The following is a 23379-nucleotide window of genomic DNA, read 5'->3' as shown; positions in this document are numbered from 1 at the left end:
ATATTCACCCTTGAGGTGATTTTTCACAAAAACGGCGCTCTACAAATTATCCAATTATTATTATTATTCATGTGAAAGAAAAAAATGGTAGATCACGTTTTGAAATTGTTTTTTAACTTAATGCTACAAAATCCCTAAAAATATTTTTTGCTTGTAAAATACGATTGTGTTATTAAAAATATAATAATGAATTATATCGGCAGAAATTAAGTATGGTCTCTTAGTTTTTATTTAAGTTTTTTTTTTAACTTTCAGCAAATAATAAATAAATATATATATATTTTTTTTAATCTTCTCTAATAAAAAGAAACCTTCTCAGATTTTTTTTCTTTTAATCGAAACCGATCCATGTGAAAAATAATAATATACAACGCGTTGGACAGGGACATAAAATCAACTAATACTATATCCCTTTTTATTATACGTGTCCAAAACTGGATATTTGAAAGGGGACGAGCCTTTTTTAAAGAATACATGAGTTCCTAACTTTTAAACCATTATAATAAAATTAACCATGTATCTGTATATTTATGTATATAATATGTGAATACACATTACGTTTGTGTGTGTTCATATATAGATGTGTATGAATGTATTTATATATGCATGCATGTATGTATATGTATGTGTATATATATATATATATATGTATATATATATTTTTTATATATTTTTTTTTTGAATATGAATGTATTTATGTATGCATGTATGTATGTATGTATATGTATATATATCTGAGCATCTATATATGTGTATGTATGTATGTTTGCATGCATAAAAAACATATATTTTGTTTTATATTTTCCTTAACTATGTTTATTTTTTTTTCCTTCTATATTATGTTTTATTTTTTATTACTACTACATATGGTTTTATTGTAATTTATAGAATTATGACTACCACAACACGGGCATAAGCCTAGTGTGGGAGTTATTAAGTAACATCAAAGCCTTCAATAATTTTATTTACGAAATATCACATCTCCGGTTTAATATCTAAGAACGTGAACAAAGGTCCCGCATTGAGATTATCGCTGTGAATCTAACGTACTCACTTCGAAGATGTATTTGGAAGCATCTTTCAGTTCTAGGCTTTGACGTTTTCCACATTCGAATGGTGGCTGAGTATATAAAGGCTCGGATTGCTCCAAATCATTACCATTCGATCGTCAGCTTTAATTAGTTCAACAGCAAATAATACTTGCTCTTGCATATTATTTAAAGTTTATTCTCCCAAGTTAACAGATATCACTCGCATCGCCATGAAGGGAGTAAGATATTTAATAATTTGAATATCTTAAAAACAAATATACAATAATTTTAAATAAATTCATTCGCTCGATCAAAAAATTTTATACAGTGTTCCCATAAAATCAGTAGTCAATATTATTTATTTGTGAAAAAAATATTTATATTATTTAATTGTTTGTTTCAGTGGTGCATTCTTCTGTCCGCATTCGCTTTGGCGGTAACTAAAGCCGAACCTCCAGTGAACTCTTACCTACCCCCTTCAGGTGGTGGTGGAAGGCCTTCAGCTGAATATGGTGTGCCTGGTCAGGGTGGCAGCCAGGGCGGTGGAGGTTTTGGAGGAAGTGCACCCAGTTCAAGCTACGGCGCCCCTGGACAAGGAGGCTCTTCCGGATTCGGAGGACAGAGCCCATCCTCTTCGTATGGTGCTCCAGGACAGGGTGGCAACGGCGGCAGGCCTTCTTCTCAATACGGTGCTCCTGGTGCTGGTGGTTCCAACGGTAACGGGGGACGCCCTAGTTCATCTTACGGCGCTCCTGGTCAGAATGGCGGTGGAAACGGAGGTGGAAATGGAGGACGACCAAGCTCATCTTACGGAGCTCCTGGACAAGGAAACGGAGGAGGAAGCCCCAGTTCTTCTTATGGCGCTCCTTCAAAGGGAGGAAGCCAAGGTGGATTTGGATCAAGCGCTCCCAGCTCTTCTTATGGCGCACCATCCTCCGGAGGTCAAGGTGGATTTGGTGGTGGTGCTCCGAGCTCATCATACGGTGCTCCAGTTTTTGGAGGACAAGGCGGTCAAAATGGAAATGGAGGAAGTAGACCCAGTTCTTCTTATGGCGCTCCAGGAGGAAACGGAGGTCAACAAGGCGGTAATGGAGGCAGGCCTAGCTCTTCTTACGGAGCCCCAGGAGCCAACGGAGGACAAGGAGGTCAAGGTGGTAGTCCCAGTTCTTCCTACGGAGCTCCCGGAGCTAACGGTGGACAAGGAGGAGGAAGACCAAGTTCATCTTATGGAGCTCCTGGGGCAAACGGTGGTCAAAATGGCGGTTTTGGAGGAAAACCCAGCTCATCTTATGGAGCTCCCGGCGCTCAAGGTGGCCAGAATGGCGGTAATGGAGGAAGGCCAAGCTCGTCTTATGGAGCACCTGGACAGGGAGGTCAAGGTGGTCAGGGAGGTGGTCGGCCAAGTTCTTCATATGGTGCACCAGGACAAGGCGGATCTCAGGGCACTCCAAGCTCATCATACGGAGCCCCAGGAGCAGGCAACGGTCAAGGATTCGGTGGCAGTTCGTCTTCTTCTTACGGCGCTCCTGGTGCAGGAGGTTCTCCCAGCTCTGAGTATGGCGCTCCCGGCGCAGGAGGAAACGCAGGCTACGGTGGTGGGTCCGGATCCGGTGATGGCAGCAATGGGGTGACAAGCCAGAGTAAATAAAATATTTTAATTTCAAAACTTTAAGATAAGAAATATGTCAAACAAACAATTGATTTTCAGGAACCAGCCAAATACGAATTCAAATACGAAGTGAACGACGAAGAGAGCGGTGTTATGTTTGGTCACTCAGAGTCAAGGGACGGAGACACCGCTAATGGAGAATATAATGTTGTTCTGCCCGATGGTCGCAAGCAGATTGTCGAGTACGAGGCTGGCCTTGACGGATACAAACCCATGATAAGATATGAGGGTTCGTTTGAAGTGATCTTTATTTAAGTCCTGCTGGAGAAATAACAAACAGCATGCAGGTGCAAGTACTAAACACAATCGCATAACCGATTTTAATATGAAACGTGATGTACCCTTTGTTCTTTCGTATAATCTTGTGGAATTTCTAATTCAACTTAATTCAAATAAAACTCGCGGTTTAATTGACTCGGCTTACAGAATGCTTTGTAGTGTTGAATGCTTGCAAAATTAAAGGTCGTTTCATTCGACAAATTGCTCGGCTTTGCTTTTGACATTTTTAAAGAAATTCATCACGTCTTTGTTACAAAGACACTAATTTTCTTATTTTTTCCCGCAGGTGAAGCGAATGGTGGAAATGGTGAGCAAATGTTCATACCGTCTTTATCAATTTAAAAAAGTATTGTTTTCTGAATCGTGTTAAAAAAAGTTTATTTTAGGCTTGACATTAATAAGGCATTTTAACATTAAGCCCAGATTTTAACATCCCAACTTGTAAATCTTGATGTTTTTATAAGAATAATTTTATTTTATTTATTTAACAGGAGGTTACCCATCTGGAGGTCCCAACGGAGGAGGTCAAGGAGGAAACGGTGGTTACCCGAGCGGTGGCCCAGGACAGAACGGTGGTGGAGCCGGAGGATACCCAAGCGGTGGTCCCCAGGGTGGTGCTGGAGGTTATACCGGTGGTAGCCCACAGGGAGGAGCAGGAGGCTACTCAAGCGGTGGACCCCAAGGAGGCTCGGGAGGATTTAGCGGTGGTAATGGAGGCAGGAACGGCGGAACTGGTGGTTCTTCTGGATACCCAAGTGGAGGTCCCAGTGGTGGAGGAAACGGAGGCAGCTCCGGCTACCCAAGTGGTGGTCCCAGCGGCGGTGGTAACGGTGGTTCTTCCGGATACCCTAGCGGTGGTCCATCAGGGAACGGCGGTTCTTTGGGTTACCCCAGCGGTGGTCCAGGACAAAACGGTGGTGGCAACTCGGGATACCCAGGAGGTTCCGGAGATGCCGAAGAAGGCTATCCCAGCGGCGGACCCAGCGGACCAAGAGGATCTGGATATTAATTCTCCGAAACGACGAAGCAATACGAAATGACGAACATATTTATTTTCACTACGGGTAGTTGTGTTCTTGATTCTCATAACTGCTTCACATTCATGACATGGCCATTATCAACTGATACTCATTACTTAAGAATTTTAATTATTTTCTGCTTCACGAATTTCGTTTTTTCTCATTAAGTAGTAGCGCCATATTATCACTTTAAAATAATTATACTATTTTTTTATTGAAAATGCTTTAATATTAGTTGACTGTAAAAGTGCGTATTAACTGTATAGTACGCATTAACTTATTGTTAGTGTAGGTATTTTATAAGGCAGTATATTGAAATGATAAATTGATTTTGCTAGCTCAAATGCTAAACATATTTATAAGATGACGATTAAAGTTATTTTTGTACTTAACTAATGAATTTCATTGCTAAACCCCAACCCAAAAATACAAATGGTAAAATGAAATGTTTAAATTTAAAATGTTTATAGACCTACAGAAATGCAAACCTATTTTGATGATTGCGATTTTTCTAATAGAAATTTAATGCATTATTCGTATATCGCCCTTATGAATAAAACATTACCAAGCTTCCAGCGATCAATTTTCTGATCTAGTTAGAGATTCAACATAATATTATAATAATTTTAGAATTGAACTATTTACTTTTGAAATGAGAATAATAACAAAACAAATATGAATTTAAATAAGTTACCAATCGCAGATTCAAATAATAAATTTTCATTATCAAGTTTGGTTTCATAGCGTTTTCACACAAACAAACGTAAGTCTAAACTTATTAATGTTTAATCAATCTTAGAAATTAAATCTTGGTTAATTTATTTTGTTTACCGGAGTTTGGAAACAAAATACATGTCAGCAGACAAAAAACCCTTTTCTAAATTGACAAATGCAACACCAACTCCAATCAAAACGAATTTATGAACATAACCTGCAATTGGTACAACAAAAACCTTTCAAATATAGACATACGTGCTGACATATTCACTGCTAGTTACTATCGTTACAGAAGTTCATTGTATCACATTTTAGGTATGAATAGCACAAAATCATAATGATTAAATTAATTGTACCTTATTTTATCTTTAAATTGCTAATTTATAATTTTTTTAATTACACTTGCGCGGCAACATTCCCTCACCCCTTTCCTCCCCCATACCGCTACAACGCCAAAACCTGTCTCCCACTCTCCCGCGTCCTGTATACTTTTTAATACTTGTTACTTAGTTTGGCTTTTAAATTTGTTACTTAGTCCTGCTTTTATATTTTAGCCTACATTCAATAAATACATAGTTGTATATTACCAAATCAACCATCTGTGAACATGTATAATTGGTCTGTTTCTTTTGCATCCTCCTTTCTAAATTATTATTAATATTAAGACTGTTTATATTCCTTAAAACAAATAAATAAATGTAGAAATATCAAAATCTGCTTTCCTCATTTCAACCTATTTTCAACGGATCCATTACTTCGATAAAGCACGTTAAAAAATTCAATATTTCCTTACTTCAATGTATTCGATCCTTTTCCGAAAGTGTTTTCATTAACTTGCTTTCAAAAAGGATATTTTGATAAATTTAAATAAATGAAAAGAGTATTTGAAATAGAACAAAGTTGGTAGAAATTAGCTATTTTGTCTTTAAAAAAGGTGATGAAAATGGTAAATATTTATTTAATTACAGGATAATCTCGAAAGACTTTTTATTAAAATTATATATTTTTCCACTTACATTCGATTCGAAACAGCAAAATAATCTTCCATACTTCCGTACCATATTTTAGCCTTTGTTCAATGCCAGTCGTTGAAATAATGTTATAAGCAGTGCAGAGCCATCTATCGATAAACACCGCAGACTGATTTTATTTTAGGTCTGGTCTGAGATAAATTAATTCAGTTCTCGAGATGAAATAACGTAAAACACAACCGAGAAATTACACCAGTACAATCTTTTTGAGAATAAATGTTCGTAACTTTAATGAATTTTATTGTTTAATAAAACGGTACGGTATACGCGGTGTCTGGTAACTCGTCCTACAAGCTGGAAACTGGTAAATCTACGTCACAAAGATAATCACTTTTGGAGACGGGTATAAGCTTCGACAAATTTTATAAGACATTAAACAACTAATATTAAAGACCAATTTTATTTAAAATTTGAAAGAAAAAATTTCACTTCTCCACAATATCACAAATTCGACTCTAAATGTGATCCATATTCACCAGTTTCCCGTTTTTAGAACAAGTTTCCGGCCACCGTGTAGAATCGCAAAATCATGAGGAAGATTACTACATAACATGCATTGGCGGCTCGTGATTTTTAGAAGTAATAGAGTGCTAATATTAAAATAAAATAGCATTTTTGATATTTTGTCGCTGAAAATATTTATTATTTTTTTTCGAATATTCAATTTTTTCGAAGATTTTCATTTAATATTAGCACTCTAGCACACTATAAAGTCACGAGCCGCCACTGAAAACATGTATTATTTTCAACGATTGACTTCGTGTAGACAACTTTTTAGGTAAAACCCTTTTTCAAACCCACATAATATTATAATTTTTGGTCACCGGAGACCAAAATTCATTACCATTTTTACTCAAAATAACGCCAGGAATAACTGGTTAAATAAGTCAAGTAAATCTCTTTTAACACCCTGATTTTTTTCAAACATTGACATTTTTCTGATAATGTTTTTCCGAACGAACTTCGAATAAACGTCACTTGTGTCTGGTATTTGACTGAACTTTTCATTCGCCATCATTTGAATTTCATTGACTACGTTCCTTTCCGTCACCCACTTACCCAATCCGTCCGTCTCCCTCCCCCGCGGCGCACGCGGCGGTAGCGCTTTGATGTATTGCGCTAAAGCGCCACAAAGTGCGAACGAATAATGACACCCGTTCGTATTATGACGTAACGTAATTGGAATTTTAATTTAAAAACAAAGAATTAGCTAGCACGACAGCGAGGGCGCAACTCTTTCAAAACCTGGAGGTCTAGGGGGGGGACTCCACTGTGCCACTTTGGCGGGTAGTCTCGAAATTAAATTTTAATTATTCCCCCCAGGTGCCTTTGCCGCAACAAAAATTGCGCAAAGTCTTTTCATTTTGCATACTAGAACGGGAATCCGTTATCATAGAGTTTTAAAAGGTTCCAAATTGTCACCGTACTGATTGGCGTACCCCAGGGATTATCTCGGGACCTTTTGATGATAATGTCATTTAAAGATGAACGATCATGTTGAGATATTATTGCGTTGACAGTGTTTTGAAGCATATAAAACAGGGGCTCTGAAATAATTTATCATAGTGTTTCAGATATTTTCAGTGGTATTATACCCAGTACAAAAGATTAGCTAACGAATAAGTTCTTTTAAAATGGAGATCTCAATTTTTTTGGTAAGGTCTAACTATTTTTTGTAATAATAAGAATAAGTTTTAATAGTTAATATTAAATAAGATAAATAATTACTCTATTTTCATATTCCACCTTGCACACTATGGAACAAACACGAAAAAATAGTCAACCATTAATCAATAGTCAACTAAAACCACAAAAAAACTAGATAATTTTATACTTGCAAATATGTTTTTTTTTACTATGTGGAGTTTAAAATAATATGCTCATTTACCTTTTTGAATTCATATATAGATAGATTTATGCCACTTTTTGATATCATTCTCCCTTTTAAGTGTTGGCACATAAACAAACAGCTGATGATAAAATGTTGAAAATATCATATTAACAAAAAAAACGTTACATCATTAAGGCCATAGAATTTGGTCAACTTACACAATAAAAGTATTAAATTGATTTTTCGAATCTCTGCTTGAAAATTATAGGTATACTCTTTAAAATTAGTGAATATTTAAATAACCTTTATATATTGATATTTTTGACTCGGTAATGAAATATTATTTTTTTTAGTGAAAGCGAGTTGCGAAGTTAATTGATTGATTGATCATCTCTCTAAAACGGTTTAAACTGAATAATGAAATTTTACCTCTGGGAAGTGGAAAATTAAAAGTATTTTTTTCAGGAATTAGGAACGATAACTTACTTCTTTAGATGGTTATGAAAGACAATTACATAAAAATAATTATAATAAATTACCTAAAGAAAATCTAAATTTTTTTTTCCGGTAAGAACAATTTTAGTTTTCTTTAATATGAGGTCCGAGGTCAAAGCACTTGCCTGGTGTATTTTCTTTTCTAAACTTTGTCAGTTAGGGATTTTATTTTTAATAATTGAAGAACAAAATAATAATAGTTAATCTAAATGAAACATAAAATAAAAAATTACACACAAAATAAAATGGTAACGGTGTAATTATTATTTGTATTCTTGCTTCTATTTTATGTTTCATTTTGATTTATTAGTATTTTCTTCCTCAATGACAATCTTCAATTGATTTGTATAACTATCAAAAGTTAATACATCAATAAAATTTTGTTTTTAAGACAAATAAATAATTAACATCGCCAAAATTTATGCATAGTTAAAGATCTGTTATAGAAAAAAAACAGTCTGCATTTTGTTAAAAAAATGTATTTATATTATATATATATATATTTTTTTAAATTAACTTCCCACAGGAGGCCCTGAGGAAAATAATTTCACTTAGGGCTTTTCATGGGGAGAGTAAGGAGTGAACAAGTGGTCTTGAAGAGACCCATGTTGTAGGAGGGAGAAAACACAGAGGCCAGCCAATAGTTACACAGCCCTAGCCGAGCTGTTGAACTCAAGGACGAGTGTAGAAGCCACCCGTTATCGTGTGAAAAATTTCAACCGTGTACATTTGTTGGGCGCGCGTTTGGCGTTTTTCCTGACTATGCACCGATGCCGAGGAGATCAATGATGCTAGTTCCTCGGAGCGTCTTCCATTGTAATACCGGTAGACAAGGACAACATATATACCTGACGCATGTTCTGTAAAGTTTGCAATCCTATTGTTAAGATAGGGGACTATATCAAACGGACCACCCGTCTCTGCAAAGAGTTTAAGGTTTTTTCATGTATTTTGGAGCTCCAGAACAAATTTGGCTGCCAAATTTAACAATAGTTGTGAACTATCAAAGTATCTGAGGGCCCTGTACAGTACGCTCAGCTTATGAGAGCCTAACTTGACTCTGGCTTCGATGGAGGCCCCGTGACTGAGCTGGTCACTTAGTGTTAATATACACCAAAAACATGTTCTCCGTGTTATATCACCATGGATTAATGATCTTTTAATTTTTATTTCAAGAACTTGCGGGTTCGATTCCCGTCGTAGGTAAAAATGTGCATAGTATTATAACTGCCGGCTGTGAAGTTGTATACTTGAATGTACCTTTTACATAAATATGCAAAGGGACATATTTGTAACTACACGCAAATGTTCTGCATGTAACATAATAAGGGAAAATAATAGGGAAAACCCACTGGAAAAAATAATGCAACCATACCATGTGTTCCTTAATTCCATTCAGGCAGATTCCCTGTTCCGTGATTTCATCCAGGAAGATTTTTAGGCCAAAGATGAACCCTGTTTCATAAAGATCCTTTTTACGCAATGAACCCTGTTGCTATATGAAACCTGTTTGGCTTTGATCCTTTTCTACTATGATCTCTTTTACACGATGAACTCTGCTTCTACAGGAAACCTATTTGGCGTTGTTTCCTTTCTATAATGATCCCTTTTACAAGATGAACCTTGTTGCTGCATGTTACTTCTTTGGTATTGATTCTTTTCTATTATGATCTCTTTTAGAATATGAACCCTGTTCCTACATGAAACCTGTTTGGCATTGATCATTTCATATTATTATCCCTGCTCCGTGATGAACCGTGTTCCATGTTAGACCCCATTCTGTAATAAACCCTATTTCACGAACAGCCTTTTCTGTGAAGAGCCATGTACTTTCTTGAACCCTGTTTTAAGGACTCACTTAGGTTTTTATCAGATGAATCTAATGACTTATGTCTATGGATGAATATCATATCTCGAATAATATCTCGGTGGCCCTAAGAAAAGGAAAATTTAAACTATACTTGGAATAAAACAGGAAATTGAAAAGTGTTAATGTGTTAATGTTTTTAGATATGCACCGTCTTCCTTGTGTGCGGAAGTTGGGCGGATCCGGAACCCCAGAGCAAGGACTATCTGCCGCCCAAGCACGGCACCGCCCCCGCTACCGCACACCATGCAGGGGGCCGACATCCCGGGGGCGAAGATGGACCTAGTGTAAGTAACTTACCTCTTCATATACCTACTTTTTCTACAAATCGACCGGTCAGTGGCTGAGTTGGTATTCCCACCCAGGCCTTGTGAGTTCATTTCCTCTGCTGGTTAAGTCCTCCATAATGACACAACCAACATTTGTAATAGATTTTCAAATATTGGCCATCAGTAACCAGGGTAATATTGCATTTTTTTTAAAATAAAATCAATTTATGAGTATTTTCGTCTTAACTCTGGTAGTTAATATTTAGGTACAGTAAAATACATTGAAATTTTTTTGAAGATAAGAAATGGTCGTTGTAAAATCTGACATATTTTTCACATTCCTAAAATTTGACCCCAGTCTAAATTTTTTAAATGGTTACTGTGTTAAGGTCGGATTTTTATCAACTGGACGTTTTCAGTATTCTATTTGTCATATGACAACAGAAAAGTGGTTTCAGTAACAATAAGATAATGAGTTTTTTTTCTCGAAGACCACTTACGATATACTGCTTTATCACATATATAATAATTAATTAAAATTAATAATAATGCTTAGTTTTTATAACTACCATAAGTATTTTTAATTTCATTACTGTATTTTATTTTATTTTTTTATTTAATTTCATATATTTTTTTAATATATCATTTAAATTCATTTAATTTAACACAATTTAAATACAGTTCATTTAATTTACATGCATTTCGTGACATAAAATTTGTCCCATTAAAAAAAGCATCGTGAACCAATCTAACGATTAATTCAAATATAAAAGTTAAAATATATTTTTATACTCAATCTAAATAAGAAAGTATAAAGCTCAAAGGGTACTATTATATCTGATAGAATATTAATGCTTTTAGAATCGTTTTATCTTTATTGTACAGTAAAAAACCACAAAGGATTTAGCTAATAGTATATTCGTAACTTTTAAAATCAATTTATTTTTCAATCAAATTTACAATTACCGTAGAAAAAAGTTTTAAAAGGTTGTAGCTTCTGACCTAATTCAAAATATCAGCGGATAGAGAACACTTATTTGTAATTTGTAGCTATGCCTGGGAACCACAAATTCATTTTGTAGTATCATTACAACTGATTTAAAAACTATTACATTATTTGAAAGGAAACTTTCTTTCAAGAAAGCTTGTTTCATAAAACGGGTTTTGCTACCGCTTACACGGGTAAACCTAAGATCTTTTGTACTTTGAATGAAGAATTATATTTTGGGAAAAGCCGACATTGTGAGTTATGAATGTTTCATTTTCTCAAGCCTTAGAACATATAGGTTATGTTTCATTTTTTACTTCAAGAAATTACAGAATTTATTATTTTAAGATAAAACCTGGCTATGGAACCTTTTTTAAATGTAAAATTTATTTTCTCGGAAAAGTGAATAACTGCTTATCTGTAAATTATTTTCTGTTACTTTCCTCGGTTATATAAACCTATCAAAATTTAATGGTTAGTGGCTGAGTTGACAAATGAAAAATGTTGAAAGAAAAACAAAGGAATATGAAAAAAATCTATAACGGAAGAAACTAGGTTCAACAACTACTATTTTGCATTTTTTTTAAATCTAGTAATAAAAATTAATATTTTTTGTTTAGTAATAAAAAGTATAATATTGTGACTCCCCAGGAACCAGCAAACTACGATTTCTCCTACGAGGTCCAGGACGCAAGTAGCAGTTTGGATTTTGGGCACAGTGAAAAGAGGTTGGCCGAACAAGCCTCCGGATCCTACCATGTGCTTTTACCTGATGGCCGCACGCAGATTGTCGATTATGAAGCAGGACCAGATGGTTATAGGCCACAGGTATGATTTTTTAATTTATTTGTAGGTAAGAGTAAATCACTGTTGGGAAGTGAGTTAGCTAAGAGCTTCACAGATGCACTCTTAGAGGGCAGAGCAAAGAGCTTGCTTGGAAGTCCGCAAGATGGCAGCTAGTAGCCAATATTCGCCAGGGCCAGTTAGAATGCCCCCAAACAAACTTGGTGTTTTCAGATCTCATTTAGCTGGCTCCTAGTTAGGTCGACTATCAAGTCACCATTGTAATACGCAAAGTTTATAATAAATCCCTGATTTAACACAAAGAACTTATTCTTCATAATCTCCTTCCACGACGAGTTGGAGAACTGTTTGTAGGAAAACAACAATCACTAAAATCGGTTCCACAAAAATAGTTTACAAAACAGAATTTTGAAAAAAAAAAGAACTTAACTGAGACCTATACTCTGAGCATAATTGAGATCTCGTTTTCGAAATGATTTATTGTAAGGTGTCAAATTAAATATTTTTTTTTATTTCATATACATGGTATTCAAAATTTCATCGGACGAAGTGGTATTTTTAGCAATCGTAATCGATTTTTTTTTTCAATATATTGGCCATAACATCAGATACATACTTCCATTGTAGCCACTTTGCAAGAAATCTACTTCCATTATAATTAAAACTGTCTTAGTTATTTAGATAAATTTTGTGAAAATCAAAATCTTTCTCAAACGGTAAATATTTGCCATTATCATAGTAGGCAATAACTATTATTGTGTTATAACAAAAAAATCCCTATTATTCGAATGGATTTTTTTTTCCAGATATTTGAAACTTATTAGGTTTTCAATGAAAGTATAATCTTTAACTGTGGCGACGTAAACGATCACGATCAAAATAACGTCTTTTCAGCGTTACCAAAACGACAAAATCGTGATAATGGCCGAATTTATTGATGAGATATTATTTTAATTCAACAGGTGCGGTACGAGGGAGAAGCCAAAGTTCAATCGGCTGGCGGTGGACTCGGCTCGGGGAGGGGAAGGGGAGGGTTGGGTGGAGGGAGCGAGGGGTATAATTACAACGCAGCCTCGAACCAGCAACCCGTTCGACAACCAGCCCCTAAAGCAATCCAATCACCCACACCTAAAGCAACCTAATTTATTTTATTGGAATTATTCATAATAGATTAAAAACAGAATCATTAGTAATTGAATGCAACAAGAATCCATCAAAGAAGTATGTAATATGTTAAATAATGGTGTTATTATATCCTTCAAATTTTCCATGACAACAATTAAAAAATAATTTAAGAAGAAAAAAATTATGCTTCTTGAGCACAGGATTCCTAACATTTTTCCCTTCATATTAAGGTTACTAAAAATAAACATATCATGCAGCGTTTTATTCCAAAGAAAATTTATATAGAACAACATAAATAGATTTTATTATTTTATCTTCGTAAATACACTTTTATAATATTATTGAAAGGAATATAATAAACTATACAAACTTCAAAATACATATTTTTACTGAACCCTTAATTATATATATATTTAAATCTTCTCATTGAGATAAAAAAATAATATGTTCTATCAGAAGGACTTATAAGGTTTTGTTGTGTTTTATTTCTGAATCTTAAAATATAAATTTTACGCATTATCGGGAAAAGGTGTGCTTTATATACAATGGAAACAAAGAAAAGGTGCTTGAACAAACATTGACAAGAATGAATAATTCATTTATAAAATTGAAACAAATAATATTTTTTGTAATGCTTCACCTCTCGACAAAACAATAAAATAACTTACAAAGAAAATATACAAATAACTAAGGTTATTATGTTATTTTAAATGGTTATTGACGTCTTTTTAGATAAACCAACTTCGCGCAATGTTGTCCACGGAGATCTTTCAAATAAATTACATTTGGTAATTTTTGATAACTATGTGTTAAAACTATCAATATTTTGGTCTGGCCAATGGACTCTTCGAGTTGTAGGAACAGATTCAAATCCCAAATTATCAAATGAGTGATAGTCTTTTTGTACTTGGTTTTCTTCGACAAAGGTTCTGTATCTGAAAAATAAAATAAAACAACGAAAAGAATAAAATTTGTAAATAATAATATATCTTTATATATAAAAACTAAACCAAAAAGGTTTTGGACCCGGAATGTGGCGCTCTTGTTGAAATTAACTTTTTTTTCTTAGTTCTTATTTAAAAATGCGGTTAATGCGGTTTTAAGAATTTTTTATGGGAAAAAGAGTCATAATTAATTTTTAATTGATGAAAGCTTTCAATAGATATCGGTGTGAACAAATCTATTGACATCTGTATTACGCCTATATAGAAAATACCACACTCAAACATCGTTTAGTTTTCAGTGCTGATTTAAGCGTTACCCTGAAAATGCAACGATATTTGAGTATTGTATTTTCTCTTTATGCATAATACCGTTCACACCGCCAAAGATTGATAGTTTACATAACTCAAAAATAAATTATTACCATTTTTCCTATATAAACATAGAAGGCGGTCTGTGGCAGGACAACATCGGCCCGGGCCCACTAGCATATCTATAATATTTGACACAAAAAAAAAAAACAAAAAAGTGTAAGTTTGGTTAGATTAATGACGTCATCATGCGGGTCGAAATTTAAAAAAAATTTGCAAAATGACGTCATTTGAAATGTTTTCAAGCAATTCAAAAAAAATATTCTTACGCAGGCATCAACATTCTTGTATCTTTTTTTGGACAAAACCCGAATAATATTGATTATTTAATATTCTATATGATCAAGTGAATCGAATTTTAATACTTGAATCTGAATTATAATAATTTACTCTGTACCATCTCCTGCGGAGAAACGGCGTGATGGTTAGTTAAATTGAATTGTTAGTTGAAAAAATATATATGTCCAATGTCGTTTCATTTGTCAAGAATTTTTTTTTAAACCGAATGCTTGTATATTTTTTTTATAACGGCTGAAATTAAAAGATTCCGAGCGACAATAAAAGTACCAATTTGAGTTAATTATCAAATGGCGGTCGACATCCACAGACTGTATAAAAACCATAGTTTGTTGAAGACTACAATGATGAAACAAATTAATTGATGTCTCATACCTTAACAAAATAAAATAACAATCGTTTTGTCTAGCTCCTCGGGCCAGAGCCATATTCTGTCAAAACAGTTGGAGTATTATCGCTTTGCAATAAAATCCAAATAAATGGAAAATTTATGAACGTATCCGAAAACTAAAAACTGGTTTTGAAAGGTAATAAAATACGCTCTCATATTTAAGAGAAAGAATCAAGAAATAAACATGTCTGTTTTTTGTGACTAAAATTACAGATAACAAAAATATATAAAACACACTTATTATATTAGACACATGTATTATAAACGTTACCGTCTTATTATTTTTTTGTTATTTCATATAAAATGTATTTAATAAGTCACGAAATCTTGTAGGTTTTTTCAAATTGCAATCTGTACATTTGGTTTTATAAAGGTGCACATTTTAATTCTTCTGTGGTAAACTTTAAGATTAGATTTGAATTTAAAGCGTGGTGTTTTTCCTTTCTAACACCGTTTAGATCATAATATTTCTCACAACCACAGTAAGGAAGACACAAAGATTTCTGTAAGACCATATGAGTTGCTCACAAAAGCTAACAAATTAGCCTGAAGGGATGGACAGGGTGTAAAATGGAAACCAACAATTCTTAAAAAATTTTGTGTGAATTTTTCGATTGATGAATAACATGAATAAAACATTAAAAAAACTATAACCATATTTGCATCATGGGGATTTAAATATCTTACTCACCTTTTAATCACAAACATGCATCCAACCAAAATGACCACCTGGACCAAAAGCCAAATAATCGTGAGTGATATAAACAAAGCCTCATGAATACAAATCATGTTGTTTCTGACGACTCGTGGATCCTCTGAAAAGAAAAATTAGTTCGACAGTTATTGGGTTTCTCATTGAATTATTCATAACGCACAGGCATAAGGCTGATTAAATCATCAATCAATCAACACCGAATATCACAACTACGACATTATTCTTGGATTTATCCATCTACAGCAATAATTTTATTTATGCAATGTTTATATGAATATGTTTTTTGCATGAAACATTTAAAAAAAATAGAAACCAATAATTTTTTTTTATTTTGCTCTGATTTGGATCGATTATATTATTTTGTGCTTGTTTATTTTTTTTTGGTGAGATTCTTGATGCATTACCGCAACTAAATATAGGTTGCTAGCTGAATAATCCCGCGTTGCTCGGACTTTACGCAGTGTTTTTTTAAGTCCGATCTAGATATTAACCTACCTGATGTTTTGAAGGTCAAGTGTTTAAAATTTCATTAATTTCCGGAATAAAACTGTATGTTTGTATATAAATGAAATCGACTCCACCTGCCACAGACACTCTTATTTATATAACTCGATTGTGATACTGGAATAAGATTATTTTGGTGTAAGTTTCTAATTTGATGATTTCATGTTTTGATGATTTATTTATTTGAATTCACATTCAAAATTTTTTTAGCGGTTGTTACAAAAAAATCATTTTCTTTTTTTAATACGTGTATCTTATTATTATTTTACATTTGAATTTTTGACATTAGTGCCATCTCTTGTTGCTTTTCAAAGTTTTCCACCGAAAGAAAAATGAATATTCTTATAGCCAGATAGAAATCACAGATAAAGTGGGTAGATTTATCTCACCGACTGCAGCAACAAGTATCTTGTTATTTTCCCCGTAGATCAGGCTGTCTGCAGAAAATACGTCGTTTGAGGCCACTATCAGAGATAGCTCAAGAGGTACCTTCCTCTGTTGGCTTTCGTTGATTTCCCTACAAAGTAAGAACATAAGTATAACGAAAAATGATTTTGTGATTATAATTACAAATTATACTCATACTGAAGGATGAGTGAGAGATTTTGTTTGTGCAATTCTCACCCAAACCTAACATATTTATACTGCATTAAACTAAACTTTCCTATAGTAATATTATAAATTCCCATTACATTAATAAAATAAAATTTATGGACTTAAATGGTACAGGCTTTGTAAATGATATTGCAAAAACAAAAGCTACCTACTCTATTGCAGTCATAAAACCATGACTGAAATGGGATAGGCTTTAGATCCTGTTTCAATATCACAAAGGCTTACAGCAGTCATGATCAGCGAAAGGTACCAGAGCTTAATAAAGAATATTATTTCAACATAAATATCAGCAGAGTGGAAATTGATTAATTCATGTAGCTTTGACGTCCGAAACAAAACGAACTACTCTTTTGTTGGAATTAAACATTGGGCGGACAGACCGGATAAACAAGAAATGCAGTTCAACGCTGTAGAGTTTTGACCTGACTCTTACCTAAGATCAAAGAAATAAACACAAACACGCTTGGTTAAATGGACAGCATTTCCTACATATACTTTAGATAACGATACGTATGTACAATGTACACGAAGCATTTCAGACTGAAATAAAAAAAAACCTCACTAAGAGTCAATTTAGAAGCCAAAATTTGCATTTTTTTAACTACCGGCACATCTCTCTGACCCGTCCGTTGTTTTCGCTAGAAGCCACCACTATCTGCGCGCTGCGGGACGGATTCTCCCTCACCAGAGGCTGGTCCAGAAAGGTGATGCTGGCGTTTTCGTAGGGGATACTGTACACATCCGGCGTGGGTTGAAAGACCTGTTCTCCAAAGTCCATGCTTGATTCTGCCTGGACGTTTCGGGCATTTCTTCCCAAGGTTTCACAAACCACCTAAAACAATCGAATATTAAAATTCTTTTACCTTAACTCTACACAGTTGTGTTAATAAAAGAAAACAAGACTTAAAAAATTGAAACGCCGTAATAATGGCCTTGCCCAGACCAAACTTTTCCAACTAGCAAGTAAGTTGATAAATACTTGACCATTAATAGGAAGGACCTAAGGTAGTATTATTAAAATTAAAATTGATTTTTTAAATTGTGTTGAGTTATTTATTTGCATGTTAGGAATGGCTTACGTGCGTTGTGTGGACTAATGACGACTATTAATTTACTGTCAATACAATTCCTTCTGTGTTCTTGTTTGTTACGGGTAGATAAAAACAGCGTCAACAACTTTATCAGTGAAAATTTAAATGGGTAGATTTAGTATGGTTGCCGTAGCTAATTAACATGCATAAATTCTTGGAAATGTGATAAAAGGGCTTCGGATGAACGATCGTACACAAAACCGATGAAATCCAATATTAACCGATTTTGCCGTAGGCATTATAACTGAAACACGTATTTAAGCTTCAAATTAAACTATGAATTAACTGCTCTTTCATAGATGGCGCTGATTTAATTATTTAAGGAAAAATACCATTTTAGCGAAAAACTCTTTGTGAACGATTTAATATATTCAGATGAATTTTTTGCCTTCACAAACGACATATAAATGTGAATAATTAGTTTTATCCGTGTAAAAACTCAAGCATTTCAAAAAAGCATTCAAATACAGAATTGTATCGGTGAGGAACAATTCGTCTATTTTAAAGCATTTCATTATTTTTTCTATTCTTCAATATACTGCTAAACTGTCAAAGCAGTTTTTCAGCAGGTCATGTTTACAATATTAATTAATAACGAGACACATTTAACGAGAAGGCACAATCAAATAGATACAAAAAATAACGTTTTAAGGGACTAAAATATAAAGATACACAATTCAAAGACAGATAAATATAAGACAGTCAAAATACTCGTAAGCATACACACACTCAAAGGCACACAGCATATAGAACATAGGCATAATTATACAATTACATGCATACAATCAATGGATACTAATGTATTTGTAAACAATATCACTAAAGAAAATCTTGATCCATTAATCACTGTCTTAGCTTTTTTTAGATAAGTTATGCAGGTTGATTCGTTTTTTACATCCATTGGCATCTTTTTAAATATAGAAAGCACAAGATAAGTAAATGTCCGTTGGCCATATTTATTAGTAATTGTTGGAATGGACAGACCTTTATTTTCTTTAAATCTCGTATTGTGGGTGTGATCTACATTTTATTTATACATGAAATCCGACTTAGTAACCTGATTTTTTGTTTTTTCCTAAAATAATTAAATTAGCGCCATATACTAACGAGCAGTAAATGAATAAATATTAATTTTATCCTTATAAAAATATTTTCAGTAAAAATAGTTTCATTATTTGTAATACTTCTTTTTGTACAGACTCATTGAAACAATTGACATTGTACATTCTCTTTTAATAAAAGAAGATATGTCTAATATAAATAAAAATATTCGTTTGTTCAAAATCTTTTGAAAGCTCTTCACCGATTGCTCTGAAATTTGCATTCGAATACGCGTGTGTTTTTATATACATATATTAAAAGAGATGTCACATGTGACAGGTAAAAACATACTTTTTTAAAAACGGCGCTTTCTGTAGGACAAACATTTTTTTGAAAAACAGCGCCATCTGTTGAACACACACGTTTTTTTGTAAAACAGCGCCATCTGTTGGATGTAAAAATAAAACGCGCTATGGTTTATCTATCTTCACATATAGTCTGAGCCACAGCAATGAATGGCGGGGTACAAGTAGTCTCTATTAAATAAAAATTTTAATGTGCGTTTGTTCAAAATGTTTGTTCAAACCGAAGGTTCTTCACAGATTGCTTTGGAATTTTGACACAACGTTGCAGTCGAATACGCGTGTGTTTGTATATACCTATATTATATAGATGTCACTTGCGACGGGTAAAAACGCCATCTGTTAGATGTAAAATCTAAACGCTCTATTGTTTCTCTATTTGCGCAGACAGATTAAGCCACAGCAATGCTTGGCGGGATATAGCAGGTAAATAATAAAATGTTTCAAAATAAAATTAAATCGAAATACAGTAAATTTCAGTCCTCAGAAAAAAATTAAGAAATTTAAATCGTTTTTCATTGTGATAATATAACCTTTTGTAACGATATAAATATCCATTTCAAAATTAGTTGGGTCTTCGACTGGGAAGCCCTGACTAGAGAATTGTTGAATAAAACCCCAGCATTTCACGTTTCGGCGGAATAAGCTATGTAGAAGGAATATCTTGACTTTTTAACTGGTGGTTTAAGGTCAACCCTTCGTGATAAACGTCCTGCCACCCGCCGCCCGCCGCCCTACCATCTCACAGCCCTACAGTCTTGCCAGTTCCGCGAATCTCAACAGACGTACAACCTACGTAAGTCCTGTAAGTAAGTACCAAGTCATACGTGATGAAAGAACTATAAAGAATGAGTGCAAAATTATTCAGTGTTCTTGAAGAACGAAATCTCAATATTGGGGAGAATTATCGCAAGTTTAGTCATTATTATGCATAGTTTCGTTAATTATTTTAGGTATGTGACCGTTAGTGACCATTTCGCTAGTGTCCGATATCCGTGTTAGTATTAGAAATAAATTTGGAAAATACTTTTTTTATAAATAATAATTGATAGTTTTTATAACATATTAGTTTATATAAAAGGAACTTGAGTATAGATTTAATTAAATATGTAAAATGGGGGCTTCAGCCCAAAGTACGAAGTGTGGCCCGCAATAAAACAAAAAATCATTATAAAATTATTTAAGATTTTAACGGATTTATTTATTATTATAGTTTGTAATTTATATATATAAATTACAAACAATACAAAACAAAATGAACGTTTGTCTGTCCACCTGGGAAGGATTCCCGTTTCAGGACAGCCAAATTGTGTATTTAGTACATAATATTCTTACAATGGAATGGCGATGCTGTCAAAACAAATTTTGAGAACAATGCTGATTGCATTCGAAGTAACAGGATGCTTTCTTTATCTTTGAAAGAATCGCAAAGATGTAATTTATTACCAAGGTCAATTATAATTATAATTAAAGTTATATTTTTGAGATATTTTATGGTATAATTTAAAATGGTTTTAGCGTTTAGTTTTGGTGTAGGCGTCAATTGCCGGATACCAAAAACTATTGAGCTTAGCAGCGTCGTTTTTATTTATATTATTGGAATTTTATAATACGTTCATAAATATTCCATTTATTTATATTTTTTGCTATTTGACAGTATTGTTGAACAGGGTAGTGATTAAGTTCCCTAAGTTAAACTCAGTGCGGAAAATATAAATTTAACAATTTCGTATTCAATTCAACTTGTTCATACCATACCAAACGAATCACAGGGAAAATTTTGAAAAAAATTGTCGTTATTATCATCGTTTATCAACAACCCTTACAGTGGTATCATCGAGTTCCGACCATTGCGCCTTGTGGCCGCCGCCCACAAATCGTGTTTTTACCGTTCCCATTTATCATTCTGCAAATGTGAATTCAATAAATCTCCCAAGGCGTTTGTTTTATCTTTCCTTTACCATATTACGCTAACATACACTTTTTAGTATTTGAAAGCTACGCACCGCTTTAACATTTTGTTTAGCTACTAGCAAAGGACCGTGAAAAATCACGGGATTCATGGATTTTGTGTAGCCACTAGCGCAGGCTCGTGAAAAATCACGAGATTCATGGATTTTGTGTAGCTACTAGCACAGGCCCGTGAAAAAATCACGGGATTCATGGATTTTGTGTAGCTACTAGCGCAGGCTCGTGAAAAATCACGAGATTCATGGATTATGTGTAGCTACTAGCGCAAGCCCGTGAAAAATCACGGGATTCATGGATATTGTCTCCGTCTTCCAGGGTGAAAATCATATCATGTGCATGTGGCATCAATGTCAAAAAAAATTGTTTAATAATGCAACAGCCGAGAATTGAACCCCGATCAACTTCTTATGAGATATTATTGTAAGAACGGCGGAATAAATTATTGATGCTTAATGAAGATAATAAGATAAATGAATTTAGAATTATATGTATGTTTTTTAATGTGAAAACGCACAAGAGCCACCGTCTGGAACCAGTGAGACTATGGCATCCCCTATTGGGGTATATTATAAGTCACCACATTATTGAGCGAATACATCTTAATACAAGTATAGGTATGTCCAAAGGTATTAGGAACTAACACGAAAAATTCTACCTCAACACAGGCTAGCCTAGTGAGGCGGTATTTGAGAAACCTCAACTTACTACACTTTTATTTTATTTTTACCTTCATCATATTATGTTTAACTTAAAAATAAAAGTTACAAATCAATGTACACCATAATATGTATTATATAGTTTCAATGTGTAAACCTTACTCAATATATATTTTATTATTATTATTATTATTGTGAGGCTGAAAGTAGTGGAGAGAGGAAGGAGATAGGGAAGTGGTAGATGGGGAGTACCTATTCAGATCTAGTCACCAAACATGGAAAAAGCGATTTCAAGCAACGTTTCAATTCTGAATGGTGGTCTTACACAAGGGCCATACTGAGAGTATCTTCCAATCCGGAACGTGCCGCAATTATATGTTTTATATAGTAACACAGCCTACATATTATCTTTGTCTATTATCTATGCCCAGATTATCTTTGCTTCTGAACTTGCTCCTGTCAAGCACTTGTTAAACGATTTCAATAAGAATGGTTTATTTATTAAAAGCAATACAACTATAACCGTATTATTATTTCACCACAATATAAATATATACTTCATATTATTTTAAATGAATAAATTGTGAAATAACACAAATTAATCATATTGAGCTTACCCCCAACCTTCGGCTAGCTAGTCGAAAGCCTCACCCCTGGACCACGGAAGCCGTCATGTTATTTGATTAGGGATAGCGGAATACAATTGATCGTGGGCTACATGTAAGCTTATTAGTCGAAACTTAGTTTTGTGGAAAACACAAATTGTACAGGGTTTTCCAATAAGAGGTGTTATTTTTATATTCAATCGTAAAAGATCAATGGTTTCGTTGCTTGTGTGGCACGTAGCGCCGTCTTGTTCTAAGTAAACGTTGTCCAGATCAATATCATCTAATTCCGGCCATAAAAAATCATTAATCATTTCTCAATAGCGCAATCCATTCACCGTTAATGTTGCTCCAGCCTCCTTTTCGAAAAAATAAGGTCCAATGACTCCGCCGGACCATAAACCGCATCAAACAGTCACACGTTAAGGATAGATAGGTTTTTCAACAATAACTCTTTGGTTTTCAATAATTTTGTTTGTTGACGAAGCCACCGAGATGTAAATGGGCTTCATCACTCAAGATGATTTGCATTTGATTCACTCAAGTGAATTTTAATAATTTTAATGCGTTGTTGAAGCGTGCATTGTTCCATTTTTATTAATGACGTATTTTTTACTTGTCAAATGTAAAAAAATGACAGCTTCAAAAGTAACATCTACTGAAATAGCGGGATATTCAAAATAACACCTCTTA

General features: G+C 33.9%; 2 protein-coding genes across 5 annotated transcripts in view; one reads left to right on the top strand and one right to left on the bottom strand.

The window, feature by feature from the left end:
- Window positions 1-1261: 1261 nt before the first annotated feature.
- Window positions 1262-13142, top strand: resilin (pro-resilin). Its single transcript, XM_089635142.1, has 8 exons — window positions 1262-1270; window positions 1435-2658; window positions 2740-2929; window positions 3266-3286; window positions 3471-3985; window positions 10083-10226; window positions 11848-12024; window positions 12963-13142. The coding sequence occupies exons 1-8, from the start codon at window positions 1262-1264 to the stop codon at window positions 13140-13142; spliced, it is 2460 nt and encodes an 819-aa protein (XP_089491268.1).
- A 448-nt stretch (window positions 13143-13590) lies between these two features.
- The window catches only part of LOC149420905 (uncharacterized), a 67198-nt gene continuing 57409 nt past the window's right edge, over window positions 13591-23379 (bottom strand). For all 4 annotated transcript variants that reach the window (XM_089635278.1, XM_089635277.1, XM_089635276.1 and 1 more), the window contains exons 12-15: window positions 17566-17792; window positions 16735-16862; window positions 15818-15941; window positions 13591-14060 (exon numbers count right to left, since the gene is read on the bottom strand). In XM_089635278.1, the coding sequence (XP_089491404.1) occupies window positions 13928-14060; window positions 15818-15941; window positions 16735-16862; window positions 17566-17792 (612 nt within the window). In that variant the 3' untranslated portion in view covers window positions 13591-13927. The remainder of the gene's footprint in view (window positions 14061-15817; window positions 15942-16734; window positions 16863-17565; window positions 17793-23379) is intronic.

This window comes from Hesperophylax consimilis, chromosome 9 (genome assembly GCF_061612785.1).
Source record: "Hesperophylax consimilis isolate HC1 chromosome 9, BYU_Hcon_1.0, whole genome shotgun sequence".
NCBI lineage: Eukaryota > Metazoa > Arthropoda > Insecta > Trichoptera > Limnephilidae > Hesperophylax > Hesperophylax consimilis.
Note: the sequence above shows the minus strand (reverse complement) of the source record. Positions and strands in the feature narration are given on the sequence as shown.